The sequence below is a fragment of the Schistocerca cancellata genome, chromosome 1 (assembly GCF_023864275.1).
Source record: "Schistocerca cancellata isolate TAMUIC-IGC-003103 chromosome 1, iqSchCanc2.1, whole genome shotgun sequence".
Lineage (NCBI taxonomy): Eukaryota > Metazoa > Arthropoda > Insecta > Orthoptera > Acrididae > Schistocerca > Schistocerca cancellata.
In genome coordinates this window covers 1,156,465,284-1,156,481,161 of record NC_064626.1, presented here as the reverse complement: position 1 = coordinate 1,156,481,161, position 15,878 = coordinate 1,156,465,284, and the positions used below count along the sequence as shown (strand labels likewise).

The 15,878-nt window shown below is 45.1% G+C and overlaps 1 protein-coding gene across 1 annotated transcript; it reads left to right on the top strand.

Moving 5' to 3' along the window:
• Nucleotides 1-428: 428 nt before the first annotated feature.
• On the top strand, nt 429-9,530 carry LOC126093331 (prostaglandin reductase 1-like). The gene is made up of 3 exons (XM_049908713.1): nt 429-708; nt 1,127-1,474; nt 8,633-9,530. The coding sequence occupies exons 1-3, from the start codon at nt 508-510 to the stop codon at nt 9,083-9,085; spliced, it is 1,002 nt and encodes a 333-aa protein (XP_049764670.1). The 5' UTR covers nt 429-507; the 3' UTR covers nt 9,086-9,530.
• Nucleotides 9,531-15,878: the final 6,348 nt, after the last annotated feature.

The window sequence follows — 15,878 nt, the reverse complement described above, 5'->3', positions numbered from 1 at the left end:
AGTAGCCAACTCATGGAGGTTACTCACTTGCTGACAAACCGTCACTGCAGCCTTTATAGTTAATAATAAATAGACAAATGAATAAATGTTTATTTGCAAACTAATGATTAATCCGTGAATGTGATGGCCAGAACATAGTGACGAAGCGTATGTACCTGGGGCTAAACAGTTATCTAAAGGAAAACTGTGACATTCATTCACTTGGTGGAATCTTACAACAGAAACATTCTCGACTATACGATTCCAGAAGTTACACAGGCCGCCGCGCTGCTGATGCGCATACAGAGATAAGCGGACTCATCTAGGCAGGCGGTGTGTGCGTGACTACCGACTTATCTGCTCTCAGGCGTAGGACGTTATCGTCTTATCGCAGCAGACGCGGGCATAAATAACTGGGCAGCAGCTGGCGAGCGAGTACTTCACGCAACACGACACCGCACTGTTGGTCAGTTAAGAGCTGCTTGACATCGTCGTTATTCCTACTGCAGACGCCAGAAGCCGTCAGTCATGGTGAATAGTCGGAAAATCGTCATCACGAGCCCCTTCAAGGGAGAGCCCAAAATTACTGATTTCAAAATCGAGACCGAAGAACTCCCGCCGTTGCAGGATGGCCAAATGCTGTGCGAGGCAGAATACATCAGCGTCGACCCGTACCAGAGGGCGTACTCACAGAGGCATAAGGTCGGCGCCACCATGTTAGGATCACAGGTATGAGTCATCAAGAAGGTGATACCAAGCGATGCACATTCGTATTTCATCCTCACCACAGGATCTGACTTGTATGTCTTTTGGTACTTGTATACTTCCTGTTGCGTCATTCACGCTGTATGCTTTCAGCAAATAAAAGAAAAATCACCCTCAGTGTACGTCCAGTATTCTTTAATTTCTTCCACATGGAAGCTGAGCTGATACCTCTAATCCTTCAGGAAGATATTTGAAAGGGATCAGGGAATGAGTATCGGGAAGCCTTCTCTGGCCTAAGACTGTCATTTCTTTGTCAGACCTGTCTCGACCCACTTAACATGAGTGCCTTCCAATCTGATGACATTCCACTGAGTCGTTTACGTCTGTCTGCAAGTGTTTCAGAGGACAAGGTTTGCAATACTGTTTCTTTGCTGTATTACAGGTGTCGCGGATAGTGGAAAGCCGGTCACCGGACTACCCAGTAGGACGCCACGTCGTCGGCTACTGGGGCTGGTGCGACCGCACAGTGGTTAACCCAGCAGCGAAAAGTGGTGAAATTCTGCCACCGATGCTGGTGCAGAACTACGGAGACCTGCCGCTGTCCCTGTCGCTGGGAGTGCTGGGCATGCCCGGAGCTACAGCCTACTTCGGACTGCTGGACATCTGCGACCCTAAGCCTGGAGAGACCGTGGTCGTCAGTGGCGCGGCAGGCGCTGTAGGGTCCATTGTCGGGCAGATAGCGCGCATCAAGGGCTGCAAGGTCATCGGCATAGCAGGCTCTGACGTAAAGGTAAGCGCCAGACACTGCCATTGCCTGTCGTCCCCTTTCCTTGAATTAACCTTTTGGTTTACCACAGTCACCTCCCATACTTCATTAATCTTTGATGCGTTCCATACATCAGTTGATGTTGCCCTTCTTCCTCTCTGTCACTCTCTTTCTCCACATCCCCGTTCTCTGCCCACTGTTTCGCTCCATCGCGCTCCCCCATCCCCTCCCCCCCAAACTCCTTTATGGAATATTTCCAACCTCATCTTAATGACTGTGAGAAAATGAAACACCTACAGCTATCCTTATGATCTTATTTGTTGTGTAGCTATCAGTTTCGAAGCTCAGTGAGCCATCATCGGGTCTTAACTTGTTGCTGAAGGGGTTATCACTATCCATATGTACTATGCGTCAGTGGCCAACGTAGGTTTACGCAGAATATCAGTAACTGTGATGTCGTCTCTCCAACCATCAACTGTCAAATGTTGAACAGATAGTCTGCGTAGACCAATTATATCGGTCAGTGATGCGTCGTACACTATGTGATCAAAGGTATCCGGACACCTGGCTGAATATGACTTACAAGTTCGTGGCGCCCTCCATCGATAATGCTGGATTTCAATATGGTATTGACCCACCCTTACCCTTGAGGACAGCTTCCACTCTCGCAGGCATAATTTGATTCAGGTGGTGGAATGTTTCTTGGGGAATGGCAGATCATTCTTCACGGAGTGCTGCACTGAGGAGAGGTATCGATGTCGGTCGGTGAGGCCTGGCACGAGTCGGCGTTCCAAAACATCCGAAAGGTGTTCTATAGGACTCAGGTCAAGACATTGTATAGGCCAGTCCGTTACAGGGACGTTATTGCCGTGTAACCATTCCGCCATAGGCCGTCCATTATGAACAAGTGCTCGGTCGCGTTGAAAGATGCAATCGCTATCCCCGAATTGCTCTTCGACCGTTGGAAGCAAGAAGGTGCTTAAAACATCAATGTAGGCCTGTGCTGTGATAGAGCCACGGAAAACAACATGGGGTGCAAGCCCCCTCCATGAAAAAGAAACGACCACACCATAACACCACCGCCTCCTAATTTTTCTGTTGTCATTACACGCACTGGCAGAAGACGTTTACCGGGCATTCGCAAATACCCACATCCAACTTTCGGATCATCACATTGTGTACCGTGATTCGTCACTCCCCACAACGGTTCCCCACTGTCCAATCGGCCAATCGTTACGCTCCTTATACCAAGCGAGGCATTGTTTGGCATTTACCGGCGTGATGCGTGGCTTATGAGCAGCCGCTCGGCCATAAAATCCACGTTTTCTCACCTCCCTCGTAACGGTCACAGTACTTGCAGTGGATCCTGATGCAGACTGGAATTCCTGGGTGATGATCTGGATAGATGTCTGCCTATTACACATTACGACCTTCTTCAACTGTCGGTGGTCTCTGTCAGTCAACAGACTAGGTCAGCCTGTACTGTTCTGTGCTGTACGTGTCCCTTCACGTTTCCACTTCACTATCACATCGGAAACAGTGGCCTCAGGAATGTTTAGAAACTTGGAAATCTCGCGTCCAGACGTATGACTCAAATGACACCCAATCACCTGACCACGTTCGAAGTCTGCGAGTTTCGCGAAGCGCGCCATTCTTCTCTCACGATGCCTAATGACTACTGAGGTCGCTGATACGGAGTAGCTGACATAAGGTGGCAGCACAATGCACCTAATATGAAAAAGTATGTTTTGGGAGGTGTCCAGATACTTTTGATCACATAGTGTGTATATGGACCGTGATAATCCCTTGAGCATCAAATAGGACCTGCAAATGGTGGACTGAAGCCCCGAAACTGGTAGCTAAACAGTAAATAAGATCACAAGGATGGCTGTAGGCGTTTCAATTTCTCACAATAGTGAACGGTCGTGGCCCCAAGATTTCCAGCGAAAAGGATGGACATACAAAGACATCTCCATGATATTCTCAGATTCCTGCTTCTCTCAGTTTTCTGCTTCTGTTATCAAGGTTACAGTGACGTTAATTTTGCTGCTGAGTAGGAAATTCTGTGTCTGTGAATGTCATCGTATAAGTGCATGGTTCCGTCTACACCCCTTGGATGACTTGGAACAGTGATAACCATTTAGAAAGATGTTGCCAAAATAAGTTGCTTTCCTGCGTTTCCTTATAGGTATGGATTTCTGACTATTGCCAGAATCTTACTGGTAATTATCGTTAACCACGCCAATCAGTCATCAGATTGAGATAAATGACATGATATCAATCAAAAAGCTGTGACGGTATGTCGGCAATACCATGAACACTCCGGGGATCTTTGATGTCTATGTGGGTAGTGATACAGGATGCTTATAATTAATAATCTAGTAAAAACAGTGTAGACCGCATAAAATATTTCATGTAAGAAAATGATGACCGATTTCGATCAATCGCTGATAATCACGAGACCGGAACATACTCCTTGCTGACTGCTGGAGCAACTTGCATGGAATTCTGACTACTCTATGTTGGTGCGAATTGAACTTTCGCTACTTGAAGCAGTGTAGATGGAATGATGTTGACACTGTGCGCTGCCGGATTTGCGTCGTTAGCAATTTTGGTGCCATAATCTGCCGTTAAGCGCCGGTACTAGTACGGCCACGCACGGTTGGAACGCAGGCAACAGTGTGCGTTACAGTTCCAGACAGTCAACGCGGATCTGGACGAGGTGAACATGGCTTTACTCGTAAAAATCAAATGAGAAACAGTCTCGATAGCATTTTCAGATATTTTTATTTGTTAGCAACCGGATTCGGTCCTTTCCTCAGACCATTTTTACGCTTTTAACCGCCATTATGGCTGCTGGTGGTAGCAGACAAAGCGAGATCCTTAGAAGTAAGGTTGTCACCGCTTTACTCATAAAGCTGTTTTATCAAAACAACAATAACACAACTGCCGATCTTCAGCAGCACCGATACATTAAAGGAATACGGAGAGGTCCTATTTCTGCACCGGAGCTGAAGAATATGATTCGGAAGTTCAAAATAACTGGCGATTAGGCCACTGCTTCTGGGAGAGGCCGGTGGCAAATTGCTCCTCAAGTTGTTAAAGAATGTATTGTTACCATACCTGAGAACGCTGAATGCAGTGTGTGATCTTCAAGCAGTGCACCAGCTGTGTCACGAAAGTTGAACATTCCATGGCCCACCGTTCGAGAAATGTTGCAAGCAATTGTGAAATGGTATGTGTACGAACTTCTCACCGCTGTCCAACTTCTACCACGTAACGCAGACATTCGAGTAGATTTGCTCTTACGTTTGTTGCAGAGGTTGAAGTTATCGACATGTCGTCTTTAAATGTTTTGTGAACTGATGAAGCACACTTAACGCTCACTGTGGCAATTAACGCTCACAGTTGTTGCATCTGGGGTTCAAAACCACCAACGAACGTTCAGGAAGTTGTTAAAAACCATTAAAAAGCCAAGATCGCACAGAAGATTTTTTTAGTTCAAGACAACCGTTTTCAACAGTCTTAGCTGTCATCTTCAGGTCCTAAACATTCTTTTTGTAGTAAAATATGCTCATTTTACGCTCACCTCATGCACAAGACGTCAAGTGGATAAACCTCGGTACATTATAAACGTCTGTCATCACTAAAATATTTGAAAACACACAGAAACTTGTCCAAAAGGCCATGTCCGCATACATATCTTTCACAGATGCTTGGTACAGAGCAATATGTATACAGACGTGTTCTTTTGTACAAGATGTTGTGTGTTTTCAAATATTTTAGCTATGACAAATTTTTAAGATGTGCTGACTTATATCTACTTGACGTCTTGTGCAAGAAGTCAGCGTAAAATGAACATGTTTTATTACAAAAAGAAGATTAAGACCTGAAGATTACAGCTAAGACTGTTGAAACCGATTGTCTTTAATAAAAAAAATATGCGATCTCGGCTTTTCAATGATTTTTAACAAACAATGCATTTCGCACTTCAATACTCTTACAATGAGGAAATTCAGTTCTCCTGCATAGTGAAAGCGTCGCTGTTTGCTGTGGCTTTACGGCACGGTTGATGATGGCTCCACTCTTCTTTGAGAAACTCAGACCCCAAGGACACGCAGCGTGAACGGCACACCGTACTATTATCTCACACGTTACTATCATCTGTCTCGCCAACATGTGATCCCTATTCTACGGGAGAACGGTACTTGGTCTCAACTGTCTTGATGTACGATGGAGTTCCATCTCACATTGCTCGTGAAGTCACTCGGCTACTTCGTAAAACATTTGGAGAAAACCAAATTTTAGGCCTACCGTTTCAAATTGCGTAGCCAACAAGGTTCAATGTTATTCTCTGTCGTCTACATCAATTATACATGTTATAATAGAACCATTGCCATTAAATGATACATTGAACTTTTATTCAGTAGTTCTGTTTATTTTATTAACTCGCAAATCTAGCTAATGTTCGTACTATTTGACTGTAGCTTCATAGGTACAGGTTACGAGCTTTTCTTCTAAATTGAGCGGTGCGTAGCCCAAGTACCTAGACTACGAGCAAACACAGGTAAACAAGCAACTGGTTTGGTCGTATGGATGCTGTCTAGAAGACCAACCACAGTAGCAGTAACCCCTAGGTGTCGTCACAAGCAGCAAAAGTTTAATTGTAACCACTTTCAATAATACAGAACCAACTGAAAATGGTTCAAATGGCTATAAGCACTATGGAACTTAACATCTGACGTCCCCTACACTTAGAACTACTTAAACCTAACTAACCTAAGGACATCACACACATCCATGCCCGAGGCAGGATTCGAACCTGCGACCGTAGCAGCAGCGCGGTTCCGGACTGAAGCGCCTAAACCGCTAGGTCACAGTGGCCGGCGAACCAATTGAATTTTTCACTTTGCAGGAGTATGAGCGCTATTGTTTCGAAACTTCGTGGCGTATTAAAATAATCTGCCTGACCCAGACTTGAGTATAAAATTTTTCTGCAGGAAAAATTCTTACAGACTGAACAATCTAGACTTAACTAATGTCTCGTAATCACGGCTTCAATTCTCGCAGCATCACCGGCTCTCTTTCGAAGCTTCACCGTAGCTCCACTGCACAAACTGGAAGATTTCTATTGCTCAAAGAAAGGGTATCATGGAAAAATGGCAGGAGACAGGCGTTTCTTTTCACAATGGGTCATTCATTCTGAACTGTTAAAATTTCCTCTTTTCTCTTTCCCTTGTGTTTTTTAAGCTTTCTGACATGTACCCCCATTCCTTACAATCAGAAGAGTTAGGCGTTGAGGTGTACAGCCAATCTTCCAAGTAGCTTGGAATGTAGGACAGATATACTGGTGGAATTTAAGCTGTACTCGGATAGTTCCTTCAGTACAAACATTGTTTGTGAAGGGCAAGGGTGTTGACTAGAAAAGTGTCTGCTACACATTTTTTTGGTTTAAGACTAAATGATCGTATGGTATTGATGACCGGGAGGCCGTACCTGGGGTAGTTCGACCGCTGAGTTGCAGGTCTTTACGAGATGACGCGGTATCGGGCGACTTGCGTGTCGATTTTGTTGAAATAATGAGAACGACAACCTAATACCCAGTCCGCGAATGAAGGAAATCTTCGACACGGTCGAGAATGGAACTCGAGCCGACTACAGGGCAGTCAGGCGCGCTGACCACTCAGCTAAACATGCGGACATTGGTTTTGTTGTAGAATTTATGCAAGAAACGAGTGGAACATACTGACCCTTCATGAAGATAATGAGGAAATGTCGATGAGCTCTGCTGAAATTCAACTTCAGAGCACTGCGTGTTATATTGTTAGTAGTTTGGGTCCTGGAAGATAAACCCATAAATCAACTGATATCTAGGCATCATACATGTTGTAAGCATTGGCTTCCTCGGTCCTTGACACCTTCAGTAAAGCTTTATATTACCGCATCATGATTTTAGTACATGCATAAAATTTCCTACTACTGTTTGCTATGGCCTTCTTGAGTGTGATGTATTTACATATAATTTTCAAAAGAGATAAATTATTTTTATGAAAATAACAGAGGACAAAGTGCTCTTCTACATCTACCTCTATATCTACATAGATGTTCCGCAAGACACCGTGAAGTGCGTGTCGGCGGGTACCCTGTACCATTGCTAGTCCATCCCTTTCCTGTTCCACTCGCAAATAGGACGAGAGGAAAACGACTGTTTATACGCCCCCTTATGAGTCCTAATTTCCCGTCTCTTACGTTCATGGTTCTTGCACACAATGCATTTTGGCGGCAGTAGAATAGTTTGTCAATCAGCTTCAAATGCCGGTACTCTAAACTTTCTCAACAGTGTTTCTCGAAAAGAACGTCGCCTTCGCACCAGGGATTTCCATTTGAGTTCCCAAAGCATCTTCTAACACTTACGTGTTGTTGTAACCTACTGGTAACAAATCTAGCAGCCCGCCTCTGAATTGCATCAACGTCTTCCTTCAATTAGACCTGTTACAATTCCCAAAGCGTCGAGCAGTACATGAGAATAGGTCGTACCGGCGTCCTATCTTTGGTCTCTTCACAGGTGAATCATTCTTTCCTAAAATTCTCCCAATAAACGTAGGTAGACGATTCGCCTTCTCTACAACATTTCTGACACGCTCGTTCAATTTCAAATCACCTTGCCACTTTACAACCGGATATTTACACGACTTGACTGTGTCAAGCATGACACTAGTGATACTGTATCCCAACATTACAGGTGTGTTTTTCCTACTCATCCAAATCAACTTGCATTTTTCTACACCTAGAGCTAGCTGTCATTCATCACACCAACTGGGAGTTTCGTCTGAGTCGCCTTGTAACTTCCTACTGCCACTCAACTTCGATACCGACCTTACACCACAGCATCAGCAGCAAACAGGGGTAGACTGCTGCCCAATGAGTCTGCCAAGTCATTTGTCTACATAGTGAACAACAGCAGTCCTATCAGACTTCCTTCACGTATATTGAACTATCAGTAATAACAGATGATATTATTTCACCTTTTTCTATTTCATCTTCGTTCTTTCTATTCTGTCACTGTAGTTACCAATAAAAAGTTAAGTTTTTAATGTCAAAAATTTCGTTCTTTCCAGGTGGCGTCAGTGTGACACATGAGCGTGGGACGTGAATACGTAATTTTTCTCTGTGCATTCACAGGTTAAGTGGCTGAAGGAGGAGTTAGGTTTCGACCACGCCTTCAACTACAAGACGGTGAACGTGGAGAAGGCTCTGAAGGAGGCTGCCCCAAATGGCATCGACGTCTACTTCGACAACGTGGGAGGGGAGCAGAGCAGTGCGGTGATCGCCAACATGAGGCACCGCGGCCGCATCTCCGTGTGTGGCTGCATCTCGTCGTACAACGAGTCGAAGGTGCCGCTGGCGCCCGTCATACAGAGGTACATGGTGGGGAAGGAGCTCAAGATGGAGGGGTTCTTCGTGGGGCGCTGGTTGGACAGCTGGGACCAGGCGTTCAAGGAGATGGCGCAGTGGATCAAGGAGGGCAAACTCAAGTACAAGGAGACCGTCACGGAAGGCTTCCAGAACACGCCGAAAGCTTTCATTGGCATGCTCAGGGGTGAGAACTTGGGCAAAGCGGTTGTCAAAGTGTGAGTTGATTTTCACGCGTGATAAATGCTCCTCGCACCACTGAAGATATGAAGGACTCTGGTGATTCAAAGAAGTGAAATAGTACATGTTAAATCATCAGTACAAAGAATAGCATTTGCCAGACATGTTTTGTTGTCTTAGCAATAAAATATCTTTTCTGCAAAATTATTAGGTAGATCTTCACTCCACCAACAACAATAATTTCTATGTATATTATCCTCCTGTGAGCTATCCAAGTACACTGGTGCCTATTATTCATCAAATTCCTCAAGTAGCCATCACATTCAGCGACCATAGATTTCTGATACTTTTCTGTTCCACCATATTACATCGCCAATGTCTGAAGAATACATTATGAGGAAGAGATGGCTTCATTTTGCTGACATTTCCACGCTGGAAGTCGCAACCGCCTGTACATCCAGAGGACTTGACAGTCTGCTCAGATGACAAGCAGCAGGCGCATGTAGGAGTATTGCCAAGTAGTAGGGAAGACACTGAGCCCGAAGCACAATCACCAATTGTGCTTGAACCTGAAACTATACTACGATCAAACTACATTTAAACAAATAAAAATTTCATAACACTGTTGTCATTGCTTTAATATGGAAAGTGGAAACATATCCTGTATTGAACTGTATTTTGTAGTTGTAATGTGTATTGTGTATTTAACTGGGGACCTAGTAACCCTCAGTTGTACACAAACCCACAACAGGCTACAGCAGTCCATTCACCCCACATCCACCCCATACTGAACCCAGGGTTACTGTGCGCTTCGGCCCCTGTGAACCCCCTCCCTCCCCCCCCCCCCCCCCTCTCCACGAGAAATTCTCATACCAGACACGAATGTAACCCCAAATGTTCTCGTGGAGACAGAGTTTGCGCAGCAATCGCCTACACAGTGTAAATGAGGCGGAATAAGGGGAACCACCCAGCATTCGCCGTATCAGATGGAAAACCGCCTCAAAAACCATCCACAGACTGTCCGGCACACCAGACCTCGACACTAATTCGCCAGGCGGATTCGTGCTAGGGGCCGGCACGCCTTCCCGCCCGGGAGGCAGCGCGTTAGACCGCGCAGCCAGCCTGGCGTGTGGGCGGGCTTGTTTTCTAGTTACTTCACACAACGATGCGCCCTTGAAGTTACAACAAATTTGTGAAATCGTATTTACATTCTTGTGTTCCAGATTTTTCTCGCTGAAGATTTCCTAGTCCACATGATAACTACAAGCTTGGGAACATAGTAACCTTCAGATCCTGGGTTCATTGTATGTCGAGTTAAGAACAAGCAGGAACCGTATCAAGATACGAGGTTAGAATTATATAAACAACTGCTCCTTCCACTACATTATCAGTAATCCTGTGATGTTATTCATATTTTACATTTAAAGCATATTAATGAATGATACGAAGAAACAGTAGATGACGTTAGTATGGAATTGCAGATTGTGTCTAAGGGGACAGCCAATATTGCTTTCAGAAATCTGCAACAGGAAGACTGTTTCTTGGTGGAAATCATAGACTGGAGCGACCCAACAAAATATTAACTTCGCACAAAACAAAAATTAATGTCGAGGGAACTTGTGGGCAACATTAGGAAACGAGGAAGGGGGATAGATAATTGTTTGTATCAAATAATATTAATTGTTTAGTTTATTCCAGGTCCCATTAAGACTTATACAGTCTGATATCGATTTCATTGAACACGGTAGCAGTTAACCATCGATCTATACGACATAGTCCATTCTAAAAATACCTCATTACTGCTTTGAAGACTGGAGCCATAAAACATTTAAAAGACAACACTGAAATAAAAATATGTTATTTCATTGGAACACTTATTTCTGTCGAAAATTGATTGACGAACACATGTCCTTTTGCGTTTCTCAGTTTGCTTACAACTCTGGGACATTTTGCACTTCAAACAATCAGAATTACTGTGTTCGGCATGTTAGCTTCAGCTGCACTGAACATAATTCAAATCAGTCTAAAGACACAGTAAACTTCCATTTCTCCATTAAGTCTTTTTCCACAGTAAAGCAAAATTTTGGAACACAAAGAGAAGGGAGAGAAACCCTTCAAGTCAGAAAAGTGAAAAGCATAGAAGAGAACAACCAATAATGAAGCAACATTTTTACAATATCATTGCAACACTCATTCGTCACTCACATATATAATAGAACAACATAATATTTGCATGTCAGGATCCCTTCAGAACTCGTTTCACGACACGATGTACAAGTACCTCAGTCTTCCCACTCAAAAGGTCATCCAACCATCTGCTATGTTCTTCCTTACTCTTCCTTATTACACTAACAGAAGTCGAGTGTTCTGCAGGAAGAAGCAAACAATCAATAAGCCTACTCTTGGCCTTCCCAGCTACCGCTTTCTCGCTACACTCTACTTCTTGTCATTCCCTCCTTTCCATCCTCTGCGTAATCCAAATATCATTGACCTCGCAATTGTTTTCGGTCATCCAGTCACTGTGCTCTCTCCACAACTTCTCTCTATACGCCTAAATTTTCGATAAACTACTTCTTTCCGCTCAGCCTGAATCGCATCCCATCTCTTTGACATCTTTGCATTGTCCCGTTGCATCTTATCTATTTCGTCTCTCAAAATTCTCAATCCCCCTTCTGCGTTAACCTATTCTGGTATCGAGAACCGCGCTCCCTGTGGTACTGATCACGACATGACTACCTCTTATTAATTACGCAAACAGAACAGGAAAGAAACACTTAAACATGTCACTATTCCAACAGTTCCTACTACCTTACACGCTTGAACACCTACAATACTCTTTGCTCTGCACAAAACAAAATCAAGTTACGAAAAGACTTCACCATAAAGGTAACATAGTATTTCTTACTCGAATCGATTTCGCTGTTGCACCTGGCCGTCGTAAACTTCACTCCACGATATTTCGACTAGATGTCTGCCAGTCATCTTAAGATGATCCATTGAAGCTGACGAAGTTCGAAGAGAAATCTCTCTCAGTCTCCAAATCTCTTAGAACTTCACCGAGAAAATTTTAAATTTCACGTAGTATTTCTCACTGTAAGTTAACTACAACCCCTGAATGGCTGCTCATAATTAGGTCTACAGATCGAAACAACGAATAAACTTAGCTTCACCTCCTGAATCGCTACTAATGGTTAACAACTTGTATGCTACTAGACAACGAGCTACACCTCTTGCTCGTGACACCAATAGTGCCATATGAACTGAGTGAAAATTAACGCTCATATTTACGCCATCTCAAAAATACTGTCTGCGTTCACCTGTGACATACGGAATCCACAAGCACAACATCAGTGCCAGGCAAAACCTACTGATTTGCCATGATCTCGCACTCACACGGAAACAAAACAAAGAGATTGCAACCGCCCTGGGACGAATCGATGAAACTGCACAGCTGCAGTAGTTCAGTCATCTTTCTTGTTCACTAATGGAGATTGTAAGAGTTGTCTGTCTCCAAATGGCTTGGTGACAGATTTGAAGATCCCCCTGCAGACACCATTGAAGAGCGACAAATGTTAACGCACAGAGTGATGCGTTCGAGGGACCCTGAGATATGTTGTTGACAGAGACATGTTTTATTGAACTACAGATGTACATTACAACAATAATACTGCTAGGTCAACAAACCCCTGACCGAGTCGGTTCACGGATAGGTGCTACTGGCGTCAGATAAGGAAGCGGTCGTTGGTCTGTCAACAGGCCATGGCCCCGACATTAGCGGCACGTTAACTCTACTTCTACGACTCTGTTCTGCTGCGGAACGGCCGCAGACAGTGAGTGAAGGCCCTGCGCACATCGTCTGCAGATACCGGTGCATACTGTCATGTGTGGAAAATGAACTGTTGCTCTGTGACAGGACCAGATGGAAGGTCAGCAGCGCTATGGCTCCAAGCCATGCAAGGAGACATATAATGCACATGGAGGCTGGCCGGACCCAATCTCGAAGCCACGGCTGCAGCAGCCGGAGCCCTGTCGTCCCGTCGTCCGGCATCGGCCTGCATCATGATCGTGCTGCTGCACTTAGAATAAACCTGATTCAAAATTCAGACAATACAGGGTGGTCCGTTGTTCGTGACTGGGCCAAATATCTCACGAAATAAGCATCAAACCAAAAAACTACAAAGGACGAAACTCGTCCAGCTCGAAGGGGGAAACCAGATGGCGCTACGGTTGGCCCGCTAGATGTTGCTGCCATGGTCAAACGGATATCAACAGCTTTTTTTTTTAATAAGAATCTCCATTTTTATTACATATTCGTGTAGTACGTAAAGATATATGAATGTTTTAATTGGACCACTTTTTTCGCTTTCTGATAGATGGCGCTGTAATAGTCACAAACGAATAAGTACGTCGTATCACGTATCATTCCGCCAGTGCGGACGGTATTTCCTTCGTGATACATTACCCGTGTTAAAATGGACCGTTTACCAATTGCGGAAAAGGTCGATATCGTGATGATGTATGGCTATTGTGATCAAAATGCCCAACGGGCATATGCCATGTATGCTGCTCGGTATCCTGGACGACATCATCCAAGTGACCGGACCGTTCGCCGATAGTTACGTTATTTACGGAAACAGGAGGTGTTCAGCCACATGTGAAACGTCAACCACGACCTGCAACAAACGATGATGCCCAAGTAGGTGTTTTAGCTGCTGTCGAGGCTAATCCGCACATCAGTAGCAGACAAACTGCGCGAGAATCGGGAATCTCAAAAACTTCGTTGTTGAGAATGCTACATCAACATCGATTGCGCCCGTACCATATTTCTACGCACCAGGAATTGCATGGCGACGACTTTGAACGTCGTGTACAGTTCTGCCACTGGCCACAAGAGAAGTTACGGGACGATGTCAGATGTTTTGCACGCGTTCTACTTAGCGACGATGCGTCATTCACCAACAGCGGTAACGTAAATCGGCATAATATGCACTATTGCGCAACGGAAAATTCACGATGGCTGCGACAAGTGGAACATCAGCGACCTCGGAGCGTTAATGTATGGTGCGGCATTATGAGAGGAAGGATAACTGGCCCCCATTTTATCGATGGCAATCTAAATGGTGCAATGTAAGCTGATTTCCTACGTAATGTTCTACAGCTGTTACTACAAGATGTTTCACTGCATGACAGAATGGCGATGTACTTCCAACATGATGGATGTCCGGCACATAGGTCGCGTGCGGTTGAAGTGTTGAGTGGTACTTTAGTAAATAAATTAGCGAAATCAAAGTGAATTAGAAATTAGAATGTAAATGAAAAACTTGGTTTAGTTTAGAGAGTTACATACTGGCATTCAGCGGGCAGAACAGCAGAACAGAAGAGACAATGACCGTGAAGTCAGCAAGTTCCACATAAGCGGGTGCTGTCGATTCAGCCGTCAGGGCATCGCCCGACCGGCTCACGTGTTTCTCAGTTGTCGCATGCGAGCAAAGGCCCTCGCCTACATTCCAAGAGCCTATGACCGACGTTAAGAAGATTCTTCGAGAAGCTTTTCAACGTGACAGAAGAGGCGATGACCGGCTCACGTGTTTCTCAGTCATCACATGTGATCAAAGGCCCTCGCCTACATCCCAAGAGCCAATGACCGACATTAACAAGATTCTTCGAGAAGCTTTTCAACGTGACAGAAGAGGCAATGACCGGCTCACGTGTTTCTCATTGGTCGCATGTGAGCAAAGGCCCTCGCCTACATTCCAAGAGCCAATGACCGACGTTAAGAAGATTCTTCGACAATCTTTTCAACGTGACAGAAGAGGCAATGGCCGTGAAGTCGTTCACCTCCAGTAAACTGAAGTGAATAAATACGCGAGACGCAGTGGGCCCGAGAGAGGAAGACGAAGACGGAAGATGAAGACGGAGACGGAGACGAAGACGGAGACGAGCGACGAAGAAGACGAAGAAGTGAAGAAGCGAAGCAGTTGTTTTAAGTCAGTTTCGGTGCCGAAGACCGTCGTGCAAGAAGAGACTACATCATGCACAGACGCACCAAGTCCGCCGCTGTAATGTAATAGCAAGCAGCAGCCTCAGCGCCAGAAGACGGAAATTAAAAGGTATTTGAAGTCTGATTTTACGCACCCGGGTGACTCGTGAGGACGGGAAGGAGACGGCCTCACATCAGCAGTCACCTGTGAGCTGGGATGAAGATCTGATAGCCGAAGACTGGCAAGCGGGAGTCCGTGGTTCGAGTCCGGGACACTGGCCTTCCCCCGCCGCGCCGCTCCGCTGGTCGACGCACAACACACGCGGCCGCTTAGAGAAGAGAAACTCTGGGACGCCACATTCAAGGTATCACCATCCGATGCACGACGTCGCTCGCAATAATTAAACGGGCCACCTCGCGCTGCGCGTCTCCGGTCAGCTGGGCGAGACGGCGACACGAGATACACACCGCTACGCGTAATCAGACGCCGCCGCCGCCGCCGCTGCCGCAGCAGAAGGCTACGCAAACGACACGGCTGCCGCTCTCCGAACCAGAACGCCCCAGTAAGATACAGTTGTACGAAACTTCCAATAAAAGTTATCTTATGTAAAAATGCTGTTTCATTCTACCTCATACCCGAGCCAAGGAAGAACCCACCCTGCCCACATGTTGTTAAGAGAGAAAAGTTTATTTATTTAATATTTTCACCCTGACAGAATGCTTGAGAATGCTCATCCTGACAATTGACAGCATCAAGGAGAAAACCCAGTTACATTTAGTAGCAGAATTGTTACATTAAGTAACACAACTGTTACAGAAGCAGTATTGAATAGCGTATTTCATGACAGGTGGATT